The sequence below is a fragment of the Chiloscyllium plagiosum genome, unplaced genomic scaffold (assembly GCF_037043375.1).
Source record: "Chiloscyllium plagiosum isolate Xiang-an unplaced genomic scaffold, Cpla_swu_hap1 HiC_scaffold_15, whole genome shotgun sequence".
Taxonomy (NCBI): Eukaryota; Metazoa; Chordata; class Chondrichthyes; order Orectolobiformes; family Hemiscylliidae; genus Chiloscyllium; species Chiloscyllium plagiosum.
In genome coordinates, this window is record NW_028270153.1 from 56217311 (window position 1) to 56244464 (window position 27154).

The 27154-nt window shown below is 37.3% G+C and overlaps 1 protein-coding gene across 1 annotated transcript in view; it reads right to left on the reverse strand.

The window, feature by feature from the left end:
- Positions 1 to 27154, reverse strand: part of LOC122559953 (ankyrin repeat domain-containing protein SOWAHA) — a 133474-nt gene that overhangs the window by 62135 nt on the left and 44185 nt on the right. The window contains 2 exon segments of the mRNA XM_087994962.1: positions 17231 to 17293; positions 26820 to 26975. Coding sequence (XP_087851088.1) covers positions 17231 to 17293; positions 26820 to 26975 — 219 coding nt within the window.

The window sequence follows — 27154 nt, forward strand, 5'->3', positions numbered from 1 at the left end:
TTTGTCTTTAATCATCCATGCAATTCCAACAGTAGTTACTGTAGTTTGTTCTCTATTTCACAAAATACATTTTTCCTGCACTCTATGTTGAATATCATTGTGTTTCTCTTGTTCTACATTACTACCTGTCAATATAATTGGCCATCTTACTTTCCCAAGTTCTATTCTCAACCCTCAAATCAGCTTTTTTCACTTAAAAGGATATTATTGTCACTATTGCCTAGATGTTCCCCTAACTTTAGTTCTATCGTCAGGTTTAGTTCAGTCCCCATTATTAGGTTCAACAGTGACTCTTCCCTTCTTGGGTTTGTTAAATACTGAGTTACAAAGGTGCCCTGTACACATTCTAGGAACTATTTCTTATTCCACTTATTACCTCTTCTTTCCAATTTCAAATCAACATTTGCTGAAATCCACAGTTATTTTTCGTTTTCATTCAATCCCTTAATTTCTCTACATATTTAATATCCCATCTCCATTCCCAATATCTAGACTGATTCTGTTAGAGCTAGTTATCTTTTATTTCTGTTCTTATGGGCTCCATTTTCATCTGGCTCATGGCGATTTCCTTTTTCCACTGACAATGTTATCCCAACTAAGTAGTTACTCTGCCTACCTGTTTACCCTATCTTTTCTAAATACGCTAAGTCCAGATTTTACTACAGACACATCTCTGATGACAAATCTGCAGACAACTCCTGATGAAGGGCTTATGCCTGAAATGTCTATTCTCCTGCATCTTGACAGTTGCCTGACCTGCTGTGCTTTTCCAGCACCATACTCAAGTCTGAACTCCAGCATCTGCAGTCGTCACTTTTGCCTACATTTCAGTAATCCCTACTATGACTGCTCTGGTCAACACAGTTGCCTCCAGCTCCTATTTTCTTATGGGCATTTAAATCACTTTTTATTAGATATCTAATAACTTAGTGTTTTAATATTTTTAAACTCCTATTCCACAACTCAATCATTCCCTTGCCAATAATGGCCCCTTTAACTTTGCTCATTCCAATATTTTCACACCTTGTTGTTGTGTTTAAATTTAGGCTGCTTAATTTCTTGGTGATCACAAGTACGTGGTAGCCATTAGATAGGATTAGTCACTTCAGGACCCCCTTCCCAATTTCCCTAATCCACATGGCTTCTTATTTGTCTCATCCTCCCTTCCCCTGAAACTGTGTTTTCCTTGGAGTGTGACTCCTTCCTGTCCCTCCCATATAGGAGTCTCAACTCAATGACTCTTGACCCAGAGAAATTAGTGACAGACATACATCTTGTAAATGTGTTAGCTCAGGAAAGACAAGCCATCCATAGCTGACTATAAATCCATACGCTTAACCTAAATCCTGCAGTCTACATATTAATCTCCTCTGACATAACTCAGATGATTCAGTTTATTTATTTACTTGAAAAGTCTTTATTCAATGATTATTTCTAGTTAGAAATAGTACTATTTTATGGTCCTAATTTAAATAACTACTCTAGTTTTAACAGCTTTTTTTCAAAACTAATCAACAAATCATCTACTTGCTTAGATGGAAATGTGTTGCTGGAGAAGCGCAGCAGGTCAAGCAGCATCTAGGGAACAGGAGAATCGACGTTTCGGGCATTAGCCCTTCTTCAGGAATCTACTTGCTTACCCAATTTATTCCTCTGGACTCCAGTTCTCTGGTTTCAGCATGACCTGCTCCTTTTCTTAGGACACTCCTTTATCTGTTAACTACTTCTTTTCTCTCATGGAGCAAAATTCCCACATCTCAACAAATCCACAAGCTAAGTATGTGTTCAACAGTATTCCATTGAGGAGGGGTTTATGCTACTAACTGTGTGCAAGAAAACCACCAAAATATATACTAACTGAAATTCCAAGCTACCTACAAAACTTGACACAATTTTACAACAATTAGCTCTAAAAGTTCACTCGTCAAATTTAGATTACACATTGTACTCTGTCTTGTAGTACATATGAGGTATGTCACTTCTAAAACTTAAATGACTAATGTCCTTTAACCTTCAAAACATTCATACCTATATACTTCAGTTAGCGTAAATCATATTTATCCTAATAATATCTGAAAAGTTACTCTCAGGATTGATTTGATCAGAAAAAAAGTGGTGCTAGAGGCAAGGCAAGTAAATCTAGAGTAAATCTTGAAGGTTGGATCATGATAGGACTGCTAGATGATATGAGTAGGCAGGTGGCGGGAGAAAGGAAATTGATAGATATGCAAACAACAGGCACAAGAGCAGATAGTTTGTAATGCAGCAGATAATTGGAAAAAAACTTGCCATAAAAATTAGTCAATAGGGTATAGCCTGTAGGTACTGTTACAATCTACATTTTAAGAAATATATTTGCATTTAAAACAATTATTTACCTCCTTCCCATTCCTATACCAATTGGACTCTAGAAACAGCAAATAAAATTAGGCTGCTCCACAGTGACACTCAGTGGTTAGATTCTGGAACTAAATCCATCTTGGTTACTATTAATTTTCAGTCTTTTTTTTAAAGTCCAATTACTTTGGTAGCCAATATTATTTAAAATTTAGCACTGAAAATCCTATCATATCACCATGAACTTGCATGACTGGTATTACAAACAAATATGGAGACTTATCATACAATGAAATGGGATAACAGATGCAATGTATTGGAAATGGAACATTCTATTTCACTGAAATAATTTTAAAATATCAATTTAAAGCTCAATACTTTCCAACCTTTCGAAGCATAGAATCTCAAACAACAGTAACTTGACAAAGGTGTACGAATGCTACATGGAAGCATGAGTGAAATGGAAAATTAATACTTTAGTTTTCATTACAGATTGGCAGTTCAGAATTTCATTGAAAGCAGGCATTTTTTATATTGTATTTGAATAGGCTTTTGGATTGCTGTTTAGCAGGCATAAAAGACAGTATGTTACACCAAACTAGTCTAAAAATCCTCTCACTAATTCTCATTACTTCAGCTTCCCTACTGCAACCTCCCATTGCCACTCCTGCCAATCCCTCTCCTTACCCTTCCCTACTCCCTTCTACACGCAGCCCATCTTGGTCGAAGGACTCCTCCCTTTCTCTGGAAGTTTGGAAGAGGAGGAAAGAGTGAAAGAGTCAGGGAGCGAAGCTGCAGCATTAAAATGTACAATCATGCACAAAAATGGACGCAGTGCTCAACATTTACAAACTGCACTAAAACAATGTATGATTAGAATGCATTTTAGAAGGAAATTAACTGTAGAAAATGAATTTTCTATTCAGAATTTTTCATATTATAGCATTATTGTTAGTTATTGTGCAATCACAATTAAATCAATTCCACTCTGAGTCTGACCAAACTGTGTTACGGTAATAATATCTAATCAGGAAGAAGTCAGCACCGGAAAGAGGATATCATTAATTTGACCCAATTTTTATTCAAATCCTTCTATATAATTATAAAAGCTGGCATAAATCTGTCAGTTATTTTAATATTTCATCTTAGTTAGAACAAAGATGCAAACTAATACAATGCCTAAACATATAGAACCTGAAAAGATCATACCAAGTACATACATTAAAAAAAATCTTTGGCAGCATCCCAGTCAGATTTAGCCTGTGTCTGTCTGATGGATGATTACATAGCATTATTACTGACAGAGTTAACATATTAAGGATAGTTTTTGATGTGCCCAGTAATAGGATCTAATTTGCTGATCATTTTCTGCAATCACAGTTGCTTTAATGTCACCACTTTAGTGTAATTACTTGTTGGAATAATACGCTATGCACATCCATAAAGCGGCTTTACACATTCCCTGAATAAAATTCACTTAGTATCAAGGGATTACACCACTACTTATTCACTGCATCCCATTCAGTAAAGAGTGACCCAAGGCTAATAAAAACAGATCTTGGCAGACTATTAAACTGTGCTTCTGCTTTCATGATAAATGATCTTTCAACAACTGCAACACAGCTCAAAATTGGCATTATGTTTACAGTTGGAAACATACTCTAGAATCAATGACCTTTAATAAATTAAAAGCAAGCACAATACCTTGCTTTAATTCAAGCAAACGAGGCAGTGAGTCAATGATTTCAAAATTCATTGTGATACTATATATCTCTCTAAACTTCAATAGTACAGTCAATACTTCATTTTTGTTCTTTCTTGTAAACAACCTGAGATGTCTACTACATTTCCACAAACGATGCCTTTAAATCTCCTCAACCATTCCTAAGTGTTCTCAGATGTCCACAATGTTACATCCATTACTTGTTCAAGTGACATATTTATTCAGGAGTGCCACAGCCCAGACAATACTGTACTTTGTGGATTTAATCGGGAATAATCCTCCTAGAGTGAAGATCAAGTAATATTGCCATGACTGACAAAAGTGCACCAATAATCAAGCCTCACTATGCCTCTACCCAATTAAATCACTAAGATAATCAATTTGCCTGTCTAGCTGTTACTAAAAGACAAAAGTAATTCACACCAGGTTTTGTCATTAATGACTAAATAAAGATTTGTTATTTAAAAACCTATCCTTCACCAAATGGCAACAAAAATGGATTATTAATTTACGACTAATCTACATCCCTTTAAAACTCCACATTCGTTCACAAATAAAACAAAAGAAAATGTTTGACACAAATATTAAAGAGGAGAAAAATATAGACAGGGAAACAACTTCTGCAGATCAATATGCAGACCACAAGGATGGAGCATTATTTTTCAGTTCTTTTCATTTTAACAATGAAAAATGAATGTTGTCTGCAGAATGATGTCAATCTTTGATTTAATTAGATCATACCTAGTTCCTTTTTTTAATGTTAGAATTCTTTCTTTAGAGTCTAAGCTTTTTTTGTCCCTTCACTTAGATAAATGAGATTCTTATCTGCAGGATTTTGGATGTCTTTGAGTGCACTCCACGCACAGATTTGTAAGAAATTGCAACTAGACAAATCCAGTTGGCTGTAGTTAGATCTTTTTTCGTAATGTGTTTTGAGAAGATTTGTAGCTCAGGTTGAGGATTTGGATGTAGGTTTGCTCACTGAGCTGGATGGTTCATTTCCAGACACTGCGTCATCCTACTAGATAACATCTTTAGTGGGCCTCTGGGCGAAGCACTGCTGATGATTCCAGCTTTCTATTTATATGTTCGGGTTTCACTGGGTTGGTGATGTCATTTCCTGTTCTTTTTCTCAAGGAGTGGTAGATGGGATCTAACGCGATGTGTTTGTTGATAGAGTTCCGCTTGGAATGCCATATTTCTAGGATTTCTCGTGTGTCTTTGTTTGGGCTTGTCCTAGGATGGATGTGTTGTCCCAGTCGAAGTGGTGTCCTTCCTTATCTGTGTGTAAGGATACTAGAGAGTCATATCATTTTGTTGCTAGTTGATGTTCATGTATCCTAGTGGCTAGTTTTCTGCCTGTTTGTCCAATGTAGTGTTTGTTACAGTTCATGCATGGTATTTTGTAAATTACATTAGTTTTGCTTGTTGGCTGCATAGGGTCTTTCAAGTTCTTTAGCTGCTGTTTCAGTGTGTTGGTGGGTTTGTGGGCTACCATGATGCCAAGGGGTCTGAGTAGTCTGGCAGTCATTTAGACAATAGATAATAGATGCAGGAGTAGGCCATTCAGCCCTTCGAGCCTGCACCGCCATTCAATATAATCATGGCTGATCATTCCTAATCAGTATCCTGTTCCTGCTTATCTCCATAACCCTTGATTCCACTATCTTTGAGAGCTCTATCCAACTCCTTCTTAAATGAATCCAGAGGGTGGGCCTCCACTGCCCCCTGTGGCAGAGCATTCCACACAGCCACCACTCTCTAGGTGAAGAAGTTTCTCCTGAGCTCTGTCCTAAATGGTCTACCCCGTATTTTTAAGCTGTGTCCTCTGGTTCGGCACTCACCCATCAGTGGAAATATGTTTCCTACTGCCAGAGTGTCCAATCCTTTCATAATCTTATACGTCTCAATCAGATCCCCTCTCAGTCTTCGAAACTCAAGGGTATACAAGCCCAGTCGCTTCAGTCTTTCAGTGTAAGGTAATCCTGCCATTCCAGGAATTGACCTCGTGAACCTACGCTGCACTCCCTCAATAGCCAGAATGTCTTTTCTCAAATTTGGAGACCAGAACTGTACACAGTACTCCAGGTGTGGTCTCACCAGGGCCCTGTACAGCTGCAGAAGCACCTCTTTGCTTTCTGAGATGTCTTTGATGTAGGGGAGAGTGGCTGGGGTTTGTGAATGTGTTTTGTCTGTTTGTTTAGATTTGTTGCAGAGAAATCGGCAGGTTGTGTTTATTGGGTACCCATTCTTTTTGAATACACAGTATAGGTGATTTTCCTCTGCTCTTCATAGTTCCTCTGTGCTGCAGTGTGTGTTGGCTCATTGAAATAATGTTCTGATGCAGCTTCGTTTGTGGATGTTGGGATGATTGCTTCTGTAGTTCAATATTTGGTCCGTATGTGTTGTTTTCCTGTAGATTTTTTCCCAACTTAATAGGCCTGGTGCCACTGTGACTCAAAGTACCTACTTCATTGCTTTGAAAAGTAACAGTTAGTCAAAGTATACATCAAAAAGTCCCACTTTATTTGCAGAAAAAAACTCTACTACTACTGTTAACTATATAAGCAGTGTTCAATTTTATTTCCCAATTTATAGTCCAAAATGAAATGTACAGCCCCTTACAGTGGGAAGCACTAACTCTAAACAAAATGTACATGTAAATTCATACATGTATAATTAGTTACCTGTTGGAGATATATCAAGAAACAAGTTTCAGCTTAAACCTTCAGGTGTAGCAAACTCTTATACTCAGCCAAACTTTTCAAATTGCTAGATAATTTCTGAAAGGAAACTGAAATGGAGAAAAGCAAACACAGAAAGAAAGATACTTTGATTTTTTTGTTAGATAACATTTCACCTCCAAAAGCAAGTCACTTTTTACTTGTTTAGGTTTAGTGTGGGACAGAGAAAGCTGAAAGTATAATAACTAAAGAACAGAAACTGATGGTTCAAGATTTTTTAAACTCCGAAGAGAGAGTAAACTAACATCAACCTTCATTTCACAGCACCAGATTTACTAAAGTAGCCAATGACACTAAGTAATGTGCTGCCTGGGGATGTTAGCTTAATGTACAATGAGTAGCACATTAGCTCAGCAAAAATTAACCTGATGCCTTGAGATATGGTACAGGAAAGGGTATGACTTCCATTCTAAATGACAACATAACATTAGTAAAGATATCTAGAACTGCTGCTGTAAACAAATAGTGAAAATATTAAATAAAGATGATGGAATATATTACAACTGCTGATAACATATGACATTAATCTCCAAGGAGGTGTGAAAATATCAAAAATCTAACTGATAATTAATAATCTCTTACAAAAACTAAGCTGCTTATATGTCATGTTTTCTTTTCGTACTAGCACACACTACCTTAAATCTTAAAATATTGTGTCCAAAATGATCACAAGGGAATGGAATGATGTTTCCAGAGATATCCATAAGATTGTTACATGATGTGTTGTCTCATTAATGCAAAAATAAAGGATTATAATAAGATATTGACATATTTTATGGAAGGAGGACAACAGCTAGAATTTGAAACCCAGACTGGAAGCTATGGCCGGAAGACAACAAATTGACGTCCTGGAGACCAAGTGTCAGGAGCTCGGAAGGAAGTTAAAAATAGGAGCTCTGAATTGACAAGGTAAATTACTCCTAATACCATTCACTATTTATATTATAGTACTGATCACTGTAGCTGGAGAGCTAATACAGGTAGGAGGGGATACAATGCCTGAATCAAATTGATCCAATTCTGCTGGTTGGACAATTTGGGTGATAGACAATTTGCACCTAAATTGATTGGAAATGGTGATCTCATGTGAAGGCCAGATTATGTTGTATGGCTGTACTGTTCAGGTGAAGCATTAGAGAGAAGAAAAAAAAGTAGAGGTAGAGACAAACAGCCTTGAGTAACTAACAGTTCAGGAAGAGTAGAAATCAGATACTGTGTAGATGGCAGTCTAAATTAGAATAAAACAAATGCTGGAAATACTCAGCTTTCAAAAACTTCGTGGGGAGAAAGTTGTTACAGTTCACTAAACTTTGATCAGAACTGTGAAAAGAAAAAAATGTCATAGGGTTTAAGCAGGTGAAATGGGGGATGGTGGAAAAGCAAAAGAGGTGGTTTGTAATAGGGTGGAACTTAGGAGACATTAAATGATGAAAGTTACTGGAATGAAGCCAAAAGGATTGATAATGGGTCAAGAAAAGAATCATGATGTGGTCTGAAATGCAGAACGAGCATCTATTTTCAAAAACAGATCAAGTGGGGATGAAAAGAGTAAGACTGAAATGTGCAGTTTGGCTCTCCTTATTTTAAAAAAGGACACTATTGTCTTAGAAGCTGTTCAGAGAAGGCTTACTTAACTGATTAGGAGTTATCCGATGAGGAAATGCTGAACAGGCATTTTGCTCAAAAGAACGTGATGTGAATTCAAGCTGGAATCAGTGGTTTTCTTCCTTCCAACAACTATTTAATGGCTCCAGGCAGCTGAACAGCTTGTGGGTGAGTGTCGTCAGGCAGAAGCCATTCAACCTCTGGAATAGAGAAGGCTGTTCTTTCCTCTACAGATTAAAAAAAATTACCTCAAACCTGAAAGCTCCACCCCTCCCACCCAACCCAAACAGCTATTGTTGTAAGCTGTGGCTTTTAACAATATGTCAGAGATGTTATACGTGGGAATCTTTTTATGCTTCCTGCAAGCAAGGGAAAATACTTGGAGAAGGAAGACCAGGATTAGAAAGTCCTAGCAGGCTAAAAGAATAAACTCCAAGAACCCTCTGGACAGGGACCATTAAACTGTCGTCCCAGTTTTTTCCTCCTTCCAAAACATCAATAGTTTGTGTCTGTCTGCCTCTATCTGTATATGTAGGGGACATTACATAAATGGTTAGAACTTTAACTAGTAGTGTTATATGTCGGTGGTTCATAATTGTTTATGTAACTGTAACTAAATATATTTATTTACAATGAATAGTAAATCTTTCAAGTAAAGAAACCTGGTCTGTGCATTTTCTTTTTGGTTCTAAAACATATATTGGGGAATTTTATATTATTTTATAAAATATTTAGCTTTTGTTAAAACATATTTCACCCAGAATTTAAGCTATTCCAGTGAGGCATAACAAAACAGTGGGCAGCACAGTAGCAGAGTGGTTGGCACTGCTACCTCAGTGATCTGGGTTCAATTCCAGCCTTAAATGTGGAGTTACACACATTTTCCCTGTATCTACATGGGTTTCCGCCAGGTGCTTCAGTTTCCTTAGAAAAAAGTGAGGACTGCAGACGCTGGAGATCAGAGTAGAGAGTGTGGTGCTGGAAAAGCACGGCTGGTCAGGCAGCATTCAAGGAGCAAGAGAATCGACGTTTTGGGCATAAGCCCTTCATCAGGAATGAGGCTTGTGAGTCAGGGCTAAGATAAATGGGAGGGTGATGGTTTTGGGGGGAGGTAGCTGGGAAAGCGATAGGTAAATGAAGGTGAAGAAGGAGGTGATAGGTTAGAGGGGGCAGTGATGGACGGGTCCGGAGGATGGTGCTGAGTTGGAGGTTTGGGACTGGGATAATGTGGGGGAGGGGAAATGAAGCTGCTGTTGAAATCCACATTTATCCTGTGTGGTTGCAGTTTCAAGGCAGAATATGAGGCGTTCCTCCTCCAGGCTCAGGTGGTAATGGTTTGGAGGTGGAGGTGGCCCAGGACCTGCATGTCCTTGACGGAGTGGGAGGGGGAGTTGAAGTGTTGAGCCACAGGGCTGTGGAGTTGGTGGGTGCAGGTGTCCCAGAAATGTTCTCTGAAACGATCCACAAGGCGGCGTTCAGTCTCTCCAATCTAGAGGAGACTACACCGGGTTCAACGGATACAGATAAAGACATTGGGAGAGGTGCATGTGAATTTCTGACGGATGTAGAATGATCCTTTGGGGCCTTGGATGGAAGTGAGGGGAGTGATGCGGGTGCAGGTTTTGTACTTCCTGCGGTGGCAGGGAAAGGTGCCAGGAGTGGGGTGTGGACCTGACGAGGGAGTGGCAGAGGAAATGGTCTTTTCGGAAGGTTTATACGGGTGGGGAGGGAAATATATCTCTGCTGGTGGGGTCCATTTGGAGGTGGCGGAAGTGGCAGAGGATGATGCGCTGTATGCGAAGATTGGTGGAGTGGAAGGTGAGGACCAGAGGGGTTCTGCCTTTGTTGCATTGGGGGTTCAAGGGCAGCAGTGCGTGGTGGAGGAGATGCGCAGGAGGGCATTATTAACCTCATGGGAAGGGAAGTCGTGATCATGGAAGAAGGCGGCCAACTGGAATTTTCAGGTGGAATCTGTCATCCTGGGAAGAGATGCGGAAGACGCGGAGAAATTGGGAATAAGGGATGGTGTTTTACAGGAGGTAGGATGAGAGGTGGTGTAGTGTAGCTAGCTGTGGGAGCCAGTGGGCTTGTAGTATATGTCTGTGGTAAAGCTTCCTCACACAATCTTAAAATGTGTAGATTAGGTGGATTGGCTATGCTAAATTACCCATAGTGTCCAGGGATGCCGAGGTTAGGTGGATTAAATGCAGGGTTATGGGAATTGGGTGGGGCCCTCTTCAGAGGGTTGATGCAGACCTGATAGGCCAAATAATCTCTTTCTACACTGTAGGGATTCTATGATAAAGCAAATGCTGAAAGCAAATTTCCCTTTGTAAGAAGAGACTTTAAAAATAAGGTGTCTCCAATTTAAGGAGAGTATTCATCTTCGGGTCACGTAGGACGCTCTTTTGCAGAAAATGATGTCATTGAATGTTTTTAAAGCAGATTCTTCCCTAATTTGAGTCAGAGAGTATATCGTGGGTAACCAAGAAAGTGAAGAGGAGGCCATAATCTGATCAGCCTTAATATTATCAAGCAGTGGAACAGACTCAAAGGTTTGAATGCCCTTTTTCTGATCAGAAATTGTTGAACTTGTTGAGTCGAGAGAGCTGAAAAGTGCAGAATTGAAAGAGGGGTTTACTATTTCTAGAGTTGTGTTGAGCTTCGTTGGAACCAGAGGCTGATGACAATTCTGATCTTATTTTGCAGCTGAACAAACAAGTTCTACTAAAGTGATGACTCGATTTATGTTTGGTCTCCACAATATACTTTACATTGATAGTAGATTAGTGGATATCACAAAACAACCCAACAATCTTTTATATAAACAAATAGTGCCAGGTATGGATGAGAAAATATATTTTGTGAAGTCTGAAGGCATAGCTGAACTATTAAATATAGACTTTGCTATTTACATGGGTATAGAGATTTCCGTCATTATAAATAAAGCCAATGTGTGGAGAGAGAGACAGAGAGACAGACAGAGAGACAGACAGAGAGACAGACAGAGAGACAGACAGAGAGACAGACAGAGAGACAGACAGAGAGACAGACAGAGAGACAGACAGAGAGACAGACAGAGAGATCAGGCAAATGGCCAAAAGCTTGGTTAGAAAGTTGGTTTGTGTAGATTTTTGTAAAGGTGAAAGATAGAGAAACAAAGAGGGACAGGAAATCTGCTATGGATGGGAAAGCTGAAAATGAAGTTTTCCTGAATGCTGTGGAGTTTCATTCCAGGAAGGTAGTTTTCTCCTTACCTACTGACTGTTCCTCTTCTGTTAAGACAACAAGGGTGGTGAAATCAATACATCATTTGCTTGAAATTAACATTTTTATGTAACATCTGAGCCAAAACTATCCAACTTTGGCTCCGGAGCTATATAACTTTGGGTTAAAATTATCCGCATACCACCTTTAAAGCCTTTAGATAGATTGGAAAATGTCAAACAGAGGCATATTTTCATGAAATAAGTAAATACCTAAACAATTATGCTGAATTATAGTGTGTGTGAATGGAGTAGTATGATTAATTTTGCATAGTTGTAGCAAAGACCCAGCATATACACACAGCAGGCTGAATACTTGTCTGGTTCTAAGTACCTTTGAGAAAAAAGTATCAAGATTTCATGAATTATCAAATTACTTGCATTTGTATTTAATTGAATGGTTTTAGACAGAAAGCCTAATTACTGCAATAAAAAAACTGAACTATAGCATTCTTCTGAGAAGTTTTAGGAACTTCGAGGCCACAACACAATTAACACAACTACCAAGCCAAAGGACCTTTGAACTTCTGTTGCCTTTAGTTTGCCAATTCTGAATGTTAGTTTCATATAACTGTTAAGAGCAAAAATAGAAAAGAAAAATGTTGGGGTGTAGGACATGCCACCTTACTCAAATTTGTCCACCCAAAAATGGGTGCCTATCATGCCATCAATGATCAAAGTAAGTGTGATAAAGACAGGTCAAACATAGTGAGAGGGCTTTAGGAGATGACTCTTCGCTCCATGATGAGCAGTGATGTGGAGGTGCCACTGTTGGACTGGGTTGGAAAAAGTCAAAAATCAACGTTTTTTTTAAACTGTTGGGTATAGAACCTTATGAAGGAGCAGTGCTCCAAAAGCTAGAATTTTCAAATAAACCAGTTGGGACAATAAGCTGGTGTGATTTTTGACCAGATGACTAGCAGAAATTGAGCAAGAGTAGTTAAAATCTGATGCCTGAGGACATAGAAAGCAAAGTAAACGTGGGATATTATCAACCTTAAAAGTAAATTCCAAAGGACTAGGGAGTGAGAGAATGAAGACATTCATGTAAGTTGCAATCAAAAGTGTTATTGCTGTTTCATGTAATCAATAAATCTATGTAATACTTGAGCAAACATTTCATTTATGAATCCACTTCAAGGAAAACTGATGTGCAAAGTTCCAGCCTTCAAACCCCCATGTTACTTAACTTGAGAGTACAGCCCAGCATTTATTCAGCAAGATATCTTCATTTTACATTTGAGCTTAGAGATAGCAACTTCAAGGTACATTCTACGGCAAGTAACAAATACCTTGGGAGTAATTCTTGACTGTGCAGCAGACAGCGAGGGTTTGGTCCAATTTTCAAGTTTGCTTAAATGCTGCTAGCACGCTGCAGGGAACAAACAGGTCCCCTGCTACAGAACATCTGAATAAATAGGATTGTGGGTAAATGATCCTAAAAAGGGCTGAGTTGCTGTCAACAAGAGCAGTATTCCTGCTCTTCATAACATCAAACGAAAAGGGATTAATTTTTGGATTTTGAGTGGTCGCTAACAATTCCCTTAGGGCCAGCTGGTTAAGTTGCTCAACTGTTGTAATTGAGCAAACACATTCATAACTCAAAATTGCTAACAGGATCCTACAACTGGCATCAGAATCCGATTTACATACTTAAACAGTCTAACATGGAAATGGGCAGGAATGTTGATCACTCATTTACAGGTTGCTTGAGAATTGTACCAGAGATGATTTGGGCAACTGAGGTGACTCATTTTTCTGCGGAGAAAAAAAAAGCAGTAAACAGTTGAAGGCGAGAATCTTTTACTGAGAATTGTGTGGTAGGGTGTAAAGTATAAATTTATTGTGATTTGAAAAACTGAACTATGATAGATTTACAAATAAAACTTCAATCTGCCTTTACAGTTCAATCGATCAACGAACTTATCTGCTCAGACTATCCACTGTGAAGTTATTACTTTATCCATAACAAAACAGCTGATTGTTCTGCCTCACTGGGGTAGGGTGCTAGAAATTGAGCCCTGTTATTCCCAGAAATTGACACAAAATTTAAAGATTTTAAAAGCATGCAGAATTTCCCAACTTATCTGGATTTCAAACGCAGGTTGACAAAACTATGTTTCTGTACTTAACAAGAATGACTATTTATTACAAGTAAAAAGATTAGCTTTGGGCAAACAATTATGAACTGGCAGCATACAGCTCTGCTGTTTATACAGTCAGAGATGTACAGCTAAAACTCTAATCTATAAACTCCTTACATACCATGGGTTTTATGGGCAGAGGGAAAGATTAGGAAAACAAATTAGTGGTTCCTCTTCACAGAATCTGCTGAGATGATGTTTTTACTGATCAGAACGCTGCTTCTCTGGATGATTTCACTAATTTGCAGGAGCCACAGGATGACTGGCTCATACTTATAAAAATGTCCCTGACTTATCAATTAAAAGACACACTTATAGTAACTGAAGACAAAATAAACGTTTTCTTCAGGTTTAAAGTAGGTTTTGCCGCAGAATACAAAGCTCTTGAGCTGGTGGAGAAATGATGCCTTCTCACCATCTTGTTCACAGCCTCAAGCTGTTCAGTTAACTGGGAACCAATCTGTTGTTCGTCAGAAGCTTTTTTGTTATTGATAGCTTGTCACTAGATTGCACACCAAATCAGCTAATTGTTGCCTGTTGAACCTTCATTTGCACGTAACTGACTCCAGTTCATCTGCACCTTCTTAGTTCTGTTCGAACAAGTAACTGTGTAAACAGTGCTTACAGTGATTGTCAGGTTACTTTCTTTCAAAACATGTGATAATTCTTCAGTAATCCTTAGTTTGTAAGCTGGCAATTTACGTCATTCAAATTTTAGTAACAGTTCATTTCCCATTTCAATCCAAAATCAAAACTACATAAATAAAGACAGACTTTACAAAAGTTTGTTTTATCTTAAAAATCCCAGTCATGACTGATAGACAATTATTTTATCGTGTATTATTTTACTGCTCAGCCACAACTGTGGTCAAATTAGTTTGCAACTTCAGACAGTAACTTTAATTAGCCTGTAATTGTCCAGTGTATCAATGCATATGGAATTAAGATAGAAAATTAACCATGACTTAACAATGACTAAACAGACTCAAGCGGTTGAATAACTTACTCCTGCTCTTATTTTTGTACGTTTGAGTGAAGTTAGAAGCCAATTAATATTCCTGAGGTAAGATTGAGTTGGAGAAAGAAACAAATAAAATCAGGTCAGCAATATTGGGGGAATAAAAACCAGGAAAATGGCAAGAAAAATACAGACACCAATAAATAATTCAGAAGAAATCTCCTTAACTAGAATGTGACACTTGCTACTACATGGGAGTATTTAAGATGAATAACCAGGCATATTTAAAGGGTGGTTGCATAAACATATAAGGGAGAAAGGAAATAAAGAATAAGCTGATAGAGTTAAATGAAGTAGGGCAAGAGGCGGCTGGTGTGGAGTTGACCTCTTGGTGTTAATGGCCTGTTTCTGTTGCGCAAATTTCAAAATGTAACTGTTGCCAAGCACAGTGTCTCTAAGGATCATGCAACAAGGCTATAGTTATTTAAGATTTCTTTGAAAGGGTTTTCATTAGATGGAGTGAAATAAAAGTACTAACATTACATAATATTTGGAACTAATAAAGATTTAAAAGCCAGGATTTATGTTATTGAAAAGTTCTCAAAGAAAATAATGATTCTATAAATAATAGCAAATTCCTACCGTTCTAAATTGATCTGAATATTACTTTTGTTTGTTAGTAGAAATGATACTGAATTGTGACTATTCATTGAGAAGGTAGAAGTAGTTTGGATTGTAGAGCAAACACTGGCTGTGTAATAATAACAATTACAAACGTGTTTTATGCGAATTCAATGTGATTAAAAGTGCATTGATATCTGGTAGATGATCTTGCCAACTTGTAAATTAACAAAATAGAAATAAGCCCAATGACAAGTTGCCAGCTACATTCATCAGAATACGATGGGCCAAAGTTTGCTTTCAAAATTGTGGTTAAGCTAATGGTGTGTACAGATATCCATTAGCAAAAAAAGTAAAACTGCTTCAAGGAATGAAACAAATGCATGATTAACTGCAAAAATGCAAGATTTGTTGTTTGAGGTGCACCAATCTATAAACAGCATGGTGAATATGGCACCCTGTTGTTTGCCTCAACATTAAAAGTATGCAACGTCATGATATTTCTATATTTTAGTAGTAAATATGAAATAAACCTGTCAAAAAGGTACTTAAGTCAAGTAATTACACGTGGTGCAGACTGGTACAAGTACAATATTTAAAAGGGACCTGAATGGGTATACGAATAGGAAGATTTTAGAGGATTTGGGCAAAATATTGGCAAATGGAACTAGATTTATTTAGGATATCTGGTGGCATGGATGAGTTGGACCGAAGGGTCTGTTTCCATGCTGTACGTTTCTATGACTCTATGTAATTAGGTCAAGCATCCTTTGGCAGCATCATAAGCGACAATTACAAGTAAATCTCCCTGGTACTGAAAATCAATTATTTTAAGCGCAGACTCTTATTGTTTTAAATTTGGATTTTTTTTGGGATGGTGAGAAGGCTTGAAAATATCACGTTTTTCTTGGTTTTCCTCTCTGTCCCTTTTTTCTGCTTCTTAATCAAATCTTCAATCCCTTTCTATCCTCTTCTTGCTGCATCTGATTTGTTAACAAATTAATTTACTATAATTCATCAGAATTCTCAGATTTGTTTTTTTTTGTTGCTCTGTCCTTAAATCTCACTGATCAGGGAGACCACTTGTTTGTTGCCAGAATTCGTGCAGGGCTCAAATACTCTGTTTCTCTTGTGGTGATGCCAATGTCAAGAATTTTTAACTTTGTGGACAAATTACAACAGAGATTGTTCAGTGGCCTGCTGCACCAAATTCTGCTCCAATATTTTATCCTTATGTTAAGGAAAGATTGGACAACGTGGAGCAAATACTTATTGACTCAATTCCCCAATGGGTTACCATGACAGTGGTGTTTTAACGGAAGGTGCATTTATCTATTAAGCAATCTGACAGTAATTCCATTTACATTTCATAATTTAAGCATCAACTTTGTTAATGCTTTTCTTCTGTTAAAAGTCTCACTGGCAACAAGTGGATAGTTCCTCATTTATTTGTGGGCAGACAGCATCATTTATTGCTTGGAGCGTATACCTGCAGTTTCTAACTCTCCATCCAGAAGTTCTTGAGACACAGGAACAAAAATAAATCAATTCTTCCATACTTCGGTACCTCTGCTATTTTACAAGCAGTTTGTAAAAAATTCTTAAGCTAACTCTGCATAAAACTGCATTTAGAATGTTTTACTTTTCCCATAAGCAACAAACTCAGTTCTATCAATATGCAATAACAACTTTTACTTTTGTGGAAAATATAATTCTAGAAAATAATAAACATTTTACAATTTGGGGATTTGGATTATAAAGCATGACCATGATATACACTGAAAAAATGTAAAAGTGATAAGATTTTTTTTTAAGAAAGCATTAGTACTTACAGCAACTGATGGTGACCCCACACTTCCAGTGCCATCTTCAAATCCATTTTGCTCAGAGTCATTCTGAAAGAAATACAAAACATCAAAACAACAGTTATCAAAAGCAATTGATACATTAAGAATATGCCACTAATTTTCCAATATGAAACTTAAGGTTCAGACAAACTTCAGGGACAGGTGGATGGGATTGGTTAGCCCACTTTAAATGGCTACAGAATCAAGTCAATGGAGTGGGTTCAATCCTGTTCTGGTAGTTCATGGGAGGTCTGCCTCTTCACCTTACCCCACATTTCTACAATGATGTCCCTTAAATTAGAACTAACCAACTGTCTCTCTCTCTCTCTCTTTCCTTCATGGACCATGATTAATTATTACTCAGAGGCTTAGGTGTATTTGTACAATAAATACAGAAAGTTTGCGTGTGTGTACAATCAAGATGTAATTATTTAAATGAATTGGAGTACATGAATAAGGAAGATTTGCTCCAACTGCATAAGGTTTTGGTGAGATCACACTTCTAAGCACATGCTTATATTGGATACGATGCAGTCAGGTTGACAGACTGATCCCTCCATTGACTGATTCTGAAGAAGTTTGATAGTGTAGACAGAGGATGCATCAGTTGGCTGGGGAATCTAGAACTTGGGACACGGTCTGAGAATAAGAAGCATATAAATGAACACTGAGGTCAGATGTGGAGAAATTTCCTTCCTTGGAGGTTGAGAATCTTTTAAATGTCCTACCAGAAAGGATTGTGCATGTTCTATATTTAAATCGAGTTCAAGCTGCAATAAACGGACTTTTGGTCCATCAAAAAATCAGAGGGTATGGATCACTTGCAGAGAAGTGTAGTTCGGTTAGAAGATCGGCCATGATTGTATTAAATAGCAGGCCAGGCTTTAAATTCATATGGTCAATTCCTGTTCCCATTTCTCAAGTTCTTAGGAATATAGAAGCAGGACATTAGCCCATCAGGTCTGCTCCCCCTTTCATTTAGATCATGGCTGATCACCTATCACAACATCACTTTCCTGTGCTGTCTCAATGTTATTAGTTTCATGTATTGATTTGTGTATTGTACATGCCCAGAGATTCCACATCATCAGGGTAGGATATTCCAAAGAATCTGTTCTCTGAATGCGATTATTTCAGTCTGTACTGGCTGACCCTTTATTTTGATACTATGTCTCCTGGTTCTAGACTTATTCAGGGGAAACATCTCAAACATATCCATACGGTCATGTTCTGCAAGAATTTAATAAGTTTCAGTAAAATCTCCACTCACTCTTTGAAGCTCTGGAAATTCCCCATCTCCTCAATCTCTTAATATAATTCCAAGGATTAGTCTAATGAAACACTGTTGAATTCCCTCTATGAAAAATTTATAATTCCATAGATAAAGTCCCAAAATTATACATAATATTCCAGGTGAAGGTCTCAGAAACGTTAAATATAATTGCAGAAAGACATCTTTATTTCTTTACTGAAATCCCTGTGCAACAAAAGTCAACTATATTTGCCTTCCTTATTGATTGTTGAACCGGCATACTAACATTTAGTGACTCACGATAATGGACACCAAAGGTACCTTTGAACACCAACAATTCTCAAATTTTCCATTTTTTAAGGAAACAGAAAATAGCTGCAGTCTGTCATTTGGGCCAATGAGCATGTCCTGTCATTCAACAGGATCATGGCTGATCATTATTTCAACACTATACATCTGTGCTCTCCCCATACTCCTTGATGCCTTTAATGTCTAGAAATCTAGTTTTTTTTTAATTTTAAAAAAATTTCAAAACAAAATCACTGACTCAAACAATGAAAATGAATGGGAACTTTAGTGTTTTCCTCTGTGAAGCAAGGTCAAGAATAATTTGTCAGTTACTACTGCTGTTGTTTTAATATTGTTGCAGTGATATACCTTTCACCCCATATTTAACAACAAGCCTGAAAACAATATGATCAAGAATAGCCTTGATTTAAGATCCAAATTTCTATTAAAAGAAAATCCTTTGATGTCATCTTTCTATAATGTATTCTGCATTTGAAGAAGTGATAGTATGATCAAGATATTACCGATGTGCAGGATTGTCTCAACCTGGTTAAAAGTTCATCCTGACACGGCATACATTGTTGTGATAAGAATTAAGAAAAATTTTCAAAAGCAGTTTTGTGAGAAACCACCAGAATTTAACAGCGGAAACACAGATGAAATTAAACTAAGGTTGTAGCCTCTCTGATCTATTAATGTCAAGCCATGAGAGATTTTTTCCTTCATTAACGGAGCTAAAAAGATGCAAACCCTTGTCATAGATGTTCGTAATTCTGTGGAATTAATAATTGCCAGAGAGGAAATGTAACTGTGACTACTATCAGATTAGTTGGGACATTCTTAATACAGTGTTTACAATTCATCATCTGTAGTACATACAGATCAACTTTTATTCAAGAGTTATTGTTCTTTCTCACATCCAAAAGAAAAATAGGTATCATAGCTGTCATTATTGATTACTTCTATGATACTTCGCATTTAAACACAAAATAAATCTCTTCCTCGATCCTGTGATTTTATTTTTGAACTGACAAATGAGAGCAATTTCACCAAGGTATTTACAATTCTGTACTTTAACGCCAGTAAAATAGCACATGATTAATACAAGTGCTAGATCCATTTGTTACCTTCTTAGCCAAAGTACACATGCAGTAATAATCAGTAGTTACTTTAATGTGTCCACTGGGAAACTTACTGTTGCACTAAGAGGCAACCATGCATGCACTGAAGACTCAATGGTTATATTTGACATACTTCCTCTGTTAACTTTTGAAGTATTCAGTGGACAAATGAAACTGTTGCACACATACTTTAGCAATTCATTTAACCATTATGAGATAAAACAGATACCCAAACACCACTTTCAAATATATGGTAGAAAGATTTCAGTGCTGAAATTCCTAATAGACCTCACTGGAATTTTTTCCCATTTGACAAGATACTAGATGATTTCTAGCTGAGTACTGCTGTACATGCTCCTCTCATCTTGACCCAGAATAACAAATGCCATGGGCAGTGAACATCACAATGACAAGAAAACAAACTGCTGAAAATTCTCAGCAGGTCAGGCAACACATGCAAAGAGGAAAGATGTTACTGTTTCAGATCAGAATGGAAACAGCATTTAAAACAAAAAGAACAAGCGGGTGGGAAGGATAAAAACACCCGAGAAATTGAAGTTTAACTTTCTCCTAGCACTTCATAAGAGAAATTAAACATATTTACAATAGAGGAAAGAAAATACATGAATAGAGATGGTGGTGGACATCAGATGAGGCTTAATCAAAGCAAGCAAAATTTGTGAAGTACAGTATGTTCCAGTTCCCCAAGAACATTATTTACTGATCACAGCTTTTATTCAGGGTGATGCTGACGGTGTGGAGCGGATAAGTTATCATTGACGTATCAGTGGTATGGATGAAGAATAGGCTAGCACTTGGAAAGTGACCATCCAACAGAAAACTACGATAGTACAATATTGTGCATCCATGTCACAGACTTTCCCAGCTCTCTATGTGATATCACCCAAATATATGATGTTGTGTGCTGCATGTCAAAAACTCTCAACTCTACCTCACTAGTTTAAACCCTTGATTACTTTGTTGCTATCAAATACCTTGTCAAACATCCAGTCTTGAATGTTCCATAATTTCATCCAGTTGAACATTAGGAAGACTGATGTCATTGCCTTAAGCACCTGGAACAAACCATGTTCCCCAGCTACCCATCCCATTCAAAGGTTGCATCAGACTGCTTGAAAACTCAGCATTCTTATATCATTGGGACATGAATTGTTGATCATGTATCCTTTTGAAGACAAGGATTATTCAATTCTTCCTTTAATACAATCTGAACATAACCCTTGCTTCAAACTCTACCAAGGTCTAATTCTCTCTTGTCTTGTTCCTGACTTGACTATCACAATAAAAAAAAAATCAGCTACTTTGGCAATTTCTGCACAAAGTGCAAAAGAGGTAACATTTTAAATTGAGGACCATACATTATCCTGATCTTTTCCAGCATTTTCTTTTTTTATTTCTGATCTGCTTCTGTAGTATTTGCTTTTGACTATTCCAAAGTTCTCCTGGCTTGTCTGCTCCCTCCAAATATAGTGATTGGCCCGCTGTTTACAATATTATCTGATTTCAAGAATACAAGAAATAGAGAAAACCATCTCAGACATAAGTATACTTAATGATGGTCCACCCAGAAGAGTCTGGTGTGGAAAATTCTGAGGACACACATTCCTTAAGCGAAAAAAATTATCCTCATAGTATGAAATGAACAGGTCCTTTTCCTAGAATAGTGTCTCAATATTCTAGATTCTTCAACAGGGAAACCAATATCTGCTGGCTCTGTCAAACCCTTTCAATGAACTTGAATGTTTCAATGAGATCACCTTACATTGTGCTAAATACCAGAGAATTATAGAACTAATTTACTAAGCCTCTTTAATCTACCTGCTAAGCCTGGGAACCAATTTAACAAATCTTTGCAAGACAACCTTTGCAAATCTACCCTTTCTTAAAGATGGAGACCAATATTACACACATTGGTGTGGTTTTACCAAGCCCTTTGTAATTGTGGTGAAACTTCTTTATTCTTGTACTCCAATTCACATGCAATAAAGGCTTGCTTTCCTAACAGCTTACTGGATCTTTACACTATATTCCTTTAAACCATACACACTACTCTCTTTGAGCATCAACATGTACAAGTTTACTCTTTTTAAAAATATTTATTTCTATTTTTATGACAAAAGTGAGTAACCACACACTTCTCCACATTTGATTCCATCTGCCATCTTATTGTGCATTCACCTAACTTGACTATTTCTGGTCTCCTCACAGCTTATATTCACACTTTCTTGTCTTGTCAACAAACCTAAAAATAATGCTCTTTCTCTTCATTGAAGTCATAAGTCATAATTGTAACTAACAAACTCCAGCACATACTGTGGCACTTCACTTCAATATCCATTAATCTATGAAATACAATGGGCATGCAGCAAATAAATTCATTTTAGTGGTGCACTTCTGCTGTTAGCAGAAAAAGCCAATCTTACATGACAAGTTTCAAAACAAGTGTCACAAATGAAGTTACCATGTGTCATTTGGATTGCTGCCACAACCCAAACTCTGCCTCTTTCTTCCCAACCCAGCCTGTCTATATGCATATCAATGTACTTTTCAATTGCCTTTGGATTTCTAAATGTTCCTCTCCTAAATCCTCCTCCATCTCAGTAAATTTAAGGATGTCAGATTTCTACCACCTGCAAATACCTGGACTTTGGCTAACAAATTCTTGAGTTCACTTTTACAACGTGTGACATCATCTGAATTCTTCAACCTTGCTGGAGCCTCAAGACTCAATTCTGCTCAGGATAAGAGCATTACATTTTTGTCAAGCACATTTTGTGCTGTCCATTCAAAATTGAACCTTTTTTATTTTAAAAAACTCTTAAAAGCAGCAAAACTCAGTGCAACATATAGGAGAATGAAAGAAGAATTGGCAATATATAGTTTGTTAGCTGTTCCAGAGTCAGGAAGTCAGTGAGACCATTGATCAGGACCTATCTGGAGATGAAAAAAAATTAGGTAGTGGTCTCAACAGGAAAGGGTATGTGAGAACAACAAATGAGAACAGATCAGGTTCATTAGTCACACTATCCATATCTGCATGATAAATTTATAATTGGGTAATGTCCTGATAAGCAAACAGTGCTCATGAAACTAAGTCAAAAAGTGCCTTCAGGAGAGGGGAGAAAACAAGAGGAAAACTGAAGGACCCAAAAAAGTAAAACCCAAGTTTTATCTCTATAATAATGTTAATCTGAGGGCTATTCTGTATCACATTAGATTAAGTCTCTCTCTCTCTCTCTCACACCTAGCCATTAACCAATTTGTATACTCAACTTGAGTTGTTTATAGTACATTATACAATGAAGCCAGATTTTGAAAGATGGGGAATATCATTTACTATCATGCTGTTTTAATAGTGGCATTGATAGATTACCATGTTAAACTGAGTTTACTTTGAAAAGCAGGGAGTTCACAGTGCACAATAGCTACTGTAGATAGTGAACATGATAGTGACAAATGCATATCCCTCTTGCAATGAGTCTTAACCATAACACTATCAGCCTGGAAGCTGTTTGAGCAATAAATACAATTACAAATCAAAGGAGAAATGCAAGGCTTTCTCCCCTGCAACATTCTTCATAAAGCATAAGGAACAGAGACAATTTTTTTTAAAAACTCCAGATGGTAGAGATTGCAAGACTTCTATGGTGAGGAACGAACAATTAACATTAATAAATAAAATTACGTGGCCTCTTAGTCGTGCTGACTGGGGAGATAGCTAAGCTGTTCCATACAGTAGTATTCACAACAGTGAAACAAAAGGTAAAACAATCTGATAACAATTAGCTTTGAAACTATGTTGCAATAAATGGCAATTTCCATGTCAGTTTTATCAGTTAGGATTTACTTTGCCTCAGTGTTATAATTTTGACCCAAAGTCAAGCAGAACTTGGCTTTGATAGAAATGGCGGTCAGATCTGAAATTATTCAGGGCTACATAAACAAACCTCTGCCAAAATGCTAAATCCTGAAGCAATTATCATTCCTCCTAATTCACTGCAATTTTACACAATTTAATTTAATGTTTGACTATTACAGATTCTATTCTAAATTGAAGTATTTTTCCATGTTCCAGCATTTGAAATCTGGATGCACTGATCCTGACCAAAAAAGAAAACAGCATTACCATACAATTTGTCAATTCAGACAGATTATTTTGGTCCCTCTCAAAATTCTACATTTTTTGGGAAAAATATAGTCTCTATTTTTCCAGAATCTTCTCAAAACATTTATATTCTAATGTGGATATCATAAACTTCAACCAATTATTATAAAGTCATGCTTGTTGGACACTTCAAGTTGAACCTATACTGCAGTGAGATTTTTCTATTCTGGACATAGTTTGCAACTTTGCAAGAAGGCACCTGTTTTCTATCATGTAACAGCTGCAGAAACAAAATTAGTGGGGAAATTAGAGAAACCGGATCAACAGAACATTTCTTTGTCCATAATACTGTCTGAAACATAGCAATACATTTTTTTTCCACTACACATCTCTCCATCCTAAAAGACATGTTAAAGAGAATGTAGTTTATAATCATAAAAATACGTTGAAAATATCCCTAAATATTTCATTTCACGTCAGACTTGTCACAAACTCATCATGCTCAGAATTATTTTTTTGACCTATCACTTTAACAAATTGGGTGTTTTCAATAATTTAGGTATGGTCCTTCTTGTAAATCTTAACTTTAGTGCTTGCTTAGTTGTCTGAAAGCCGAAAGGTCATTGTTACTACCAGAGGAAAAGTACTGGAGCAACTGAAAGCTCGAAAACTTGACAAATTCTCAGGATCTTACCAGACATAATGGGGTTCCAAATGATGCAGACAATGAATTCCCTAAGATCTTCCAATACACTCTAAATTCTAGAATGCTCCTAGCAAAGGAATATTCCTTAATCTGGAATTTAAGGATCAAATGATGACCACGAAACCATTATTGATAGTCAGAAAAACTCATGATTCACTAATGTCCTCAGGGAAAGAAATCTGTCATCCTTGCCTAGTCTGGCCTACTTTTGACATCCGACCCACAGCAACGTAATTGACTCTTAAATGCCTTCTCTGCACTGAGGGATGAGCAATAAATGCTGTCCTAGCCAGAGATACCCACATCCCATAAGTGAATTTTTAAAAAAAAGGATCAGAAGTCAGCAAATGTAACAACGTCTAAAGAAAGGAGAGAGAATAAACAAAAAGACTACAAGAAGTTAGCAAAAGGTATTTGATAAAGTGCCTTAAAAATGTTAGTTTACAAAATATTGACTTATTTTGGTCATATATAGGAGGACAGGTTTACAGATATGAATATTATTGTTGGAACTTTGCGATTAATCAAATGCAGCAAGGATCAGTGAGGATATTTACAATTTGCAGGAATTACTCAGAGGAAGAGACCAAAAATTATTAGTTTATGTTTACTAATGAGGGGTATTATCTATTGTCCATATGGGACTATAGACTCTGTTAGATAAACTAATGACTATATAACCTGAGGGGCACCACTTCACATCAGCCAAGGGCAAAGCAGGGAGGCAGACCTCCAATGAATTACTACATTCCATACAGGAAGTGAACCATGACAGAAGAACCACCTTGCACCTAGCTAGCCAACATCTTACTTAGTGATAAATTGCTAGACAGGAATGTGGCTTTGAGGAAATAAAAAGTGGCATGACTAAGTTAAGTGAATGGGCAAGATGGCGGCAGCTGGTGTGCATTGTGAGGAAGTGTAAGGTTATGCAAAAATAGATAAGTAGAATCCTTTCTTTTGAAAGCAGCAAAATGTTGAACGAGGGAATCAAGTGTGGTTGCCTGAGGATCACAAAATCAACATGCAGGGAAAGCAAGCAACTAGGGAGGAAAATGGCATATTGTCCTTTACCACAAAGGCACTGGAGTACAAGAATAAAGAAGTCTTGACAAACTTTTGCAGGGCTTTGGTGAGATTAACTTGCACTACTGAGAGGTTTTAGTCTCCATATTTACAGAAGGACATACCTTGAGGCCATACACTGAAAGTTGATAAGATTGGTTCCCATGATTATAATGTTCTCCAATGAGAGGCTGAGTAAATTCAATCTAAATTGGCGTATAAAATAAAAGGCTGAGAGGTGACAGCATTGAAACATTCAAGATTATGGAGAAGCTATAAAAAGTAGACAGATTATTTCTCCTAGCTGAGGAATCCAGAACCTGGGGAAACAATCCCAGAATAAAGGGGCTGGTCATTTAGGACTGACTTGGGAAGTAATTTGTTTACTGAACAGGTTGCGATCCTTTGGATATATCTCCCCCACAGAGTTGTGAATTCTTCATTGCTTAATACATTTGAAGATGGAAAAAACAGATTTCCTGGATTCTCAGCAGAGTAAAGGGCGTGGGGGTATGAGTGTGGGGTGAGGTTGGCAGGTGAGAAAATGCAGGTTAGCTAAAAGTTCTGCCATGACCAAATTAAACAATGGAACACTAGTCCTCATTAGTCCTCATCTTCCGCATCCAAAAGATCATAAGCTATAATTTCTGCCATCTCCAGGGGGGTGCAACCACCATTAGTAAATCAGGACGGTTCAACCGTTTCTTCAGGAAAAAGCGGACAATCCTGAGACCATCCTGACGGAGAATGAATGTGCAAAGGAATTGTACATCCATGGTACAGAGAGGGTCTCTTGTAGGAGAACTACAAAGTGGGAAAATTGTTATATCGAGAGTCAGCATTGATTCAAGGTGCTAACTGCCTGCTCCCTTAAACACCATGTACCTAATGACACTATAATTAACAATTCCATAAATTTCAAAGTTGTTTTTAAGTTTCAACACCAATTTTTCATTCTCTTAGGTTGACTTTAATTTTCACTCCCAATGGTTGTAAAGACAGTTTTGCAAGAGTACCTTGAACACAGAATCAAATTCATCCATTTGGGATTCTTCCACTTTTACTTCAATCTGCACTGGACATTCTGTGACACTTTCAGATGCAACATCAAGCTTTTTGCCTTGTTTTTCTTCAAATGCTTCAATGAAGCAAATACTGGGTTTATCCTGCAACTTAAAAGACAAAAGGGTCAATGGTCAGTGCATGTATAATGAAGTAAAACCCTCAGTAGGCATTTAAACAATACTATATGTATTTTTTAAAAACTTTTCTTTCCTCCTACATCTTGTACCATATACCAGTAACAACATCTCAGAGTGGTATTTATCATGTACCAGACCATCCTTAGTCT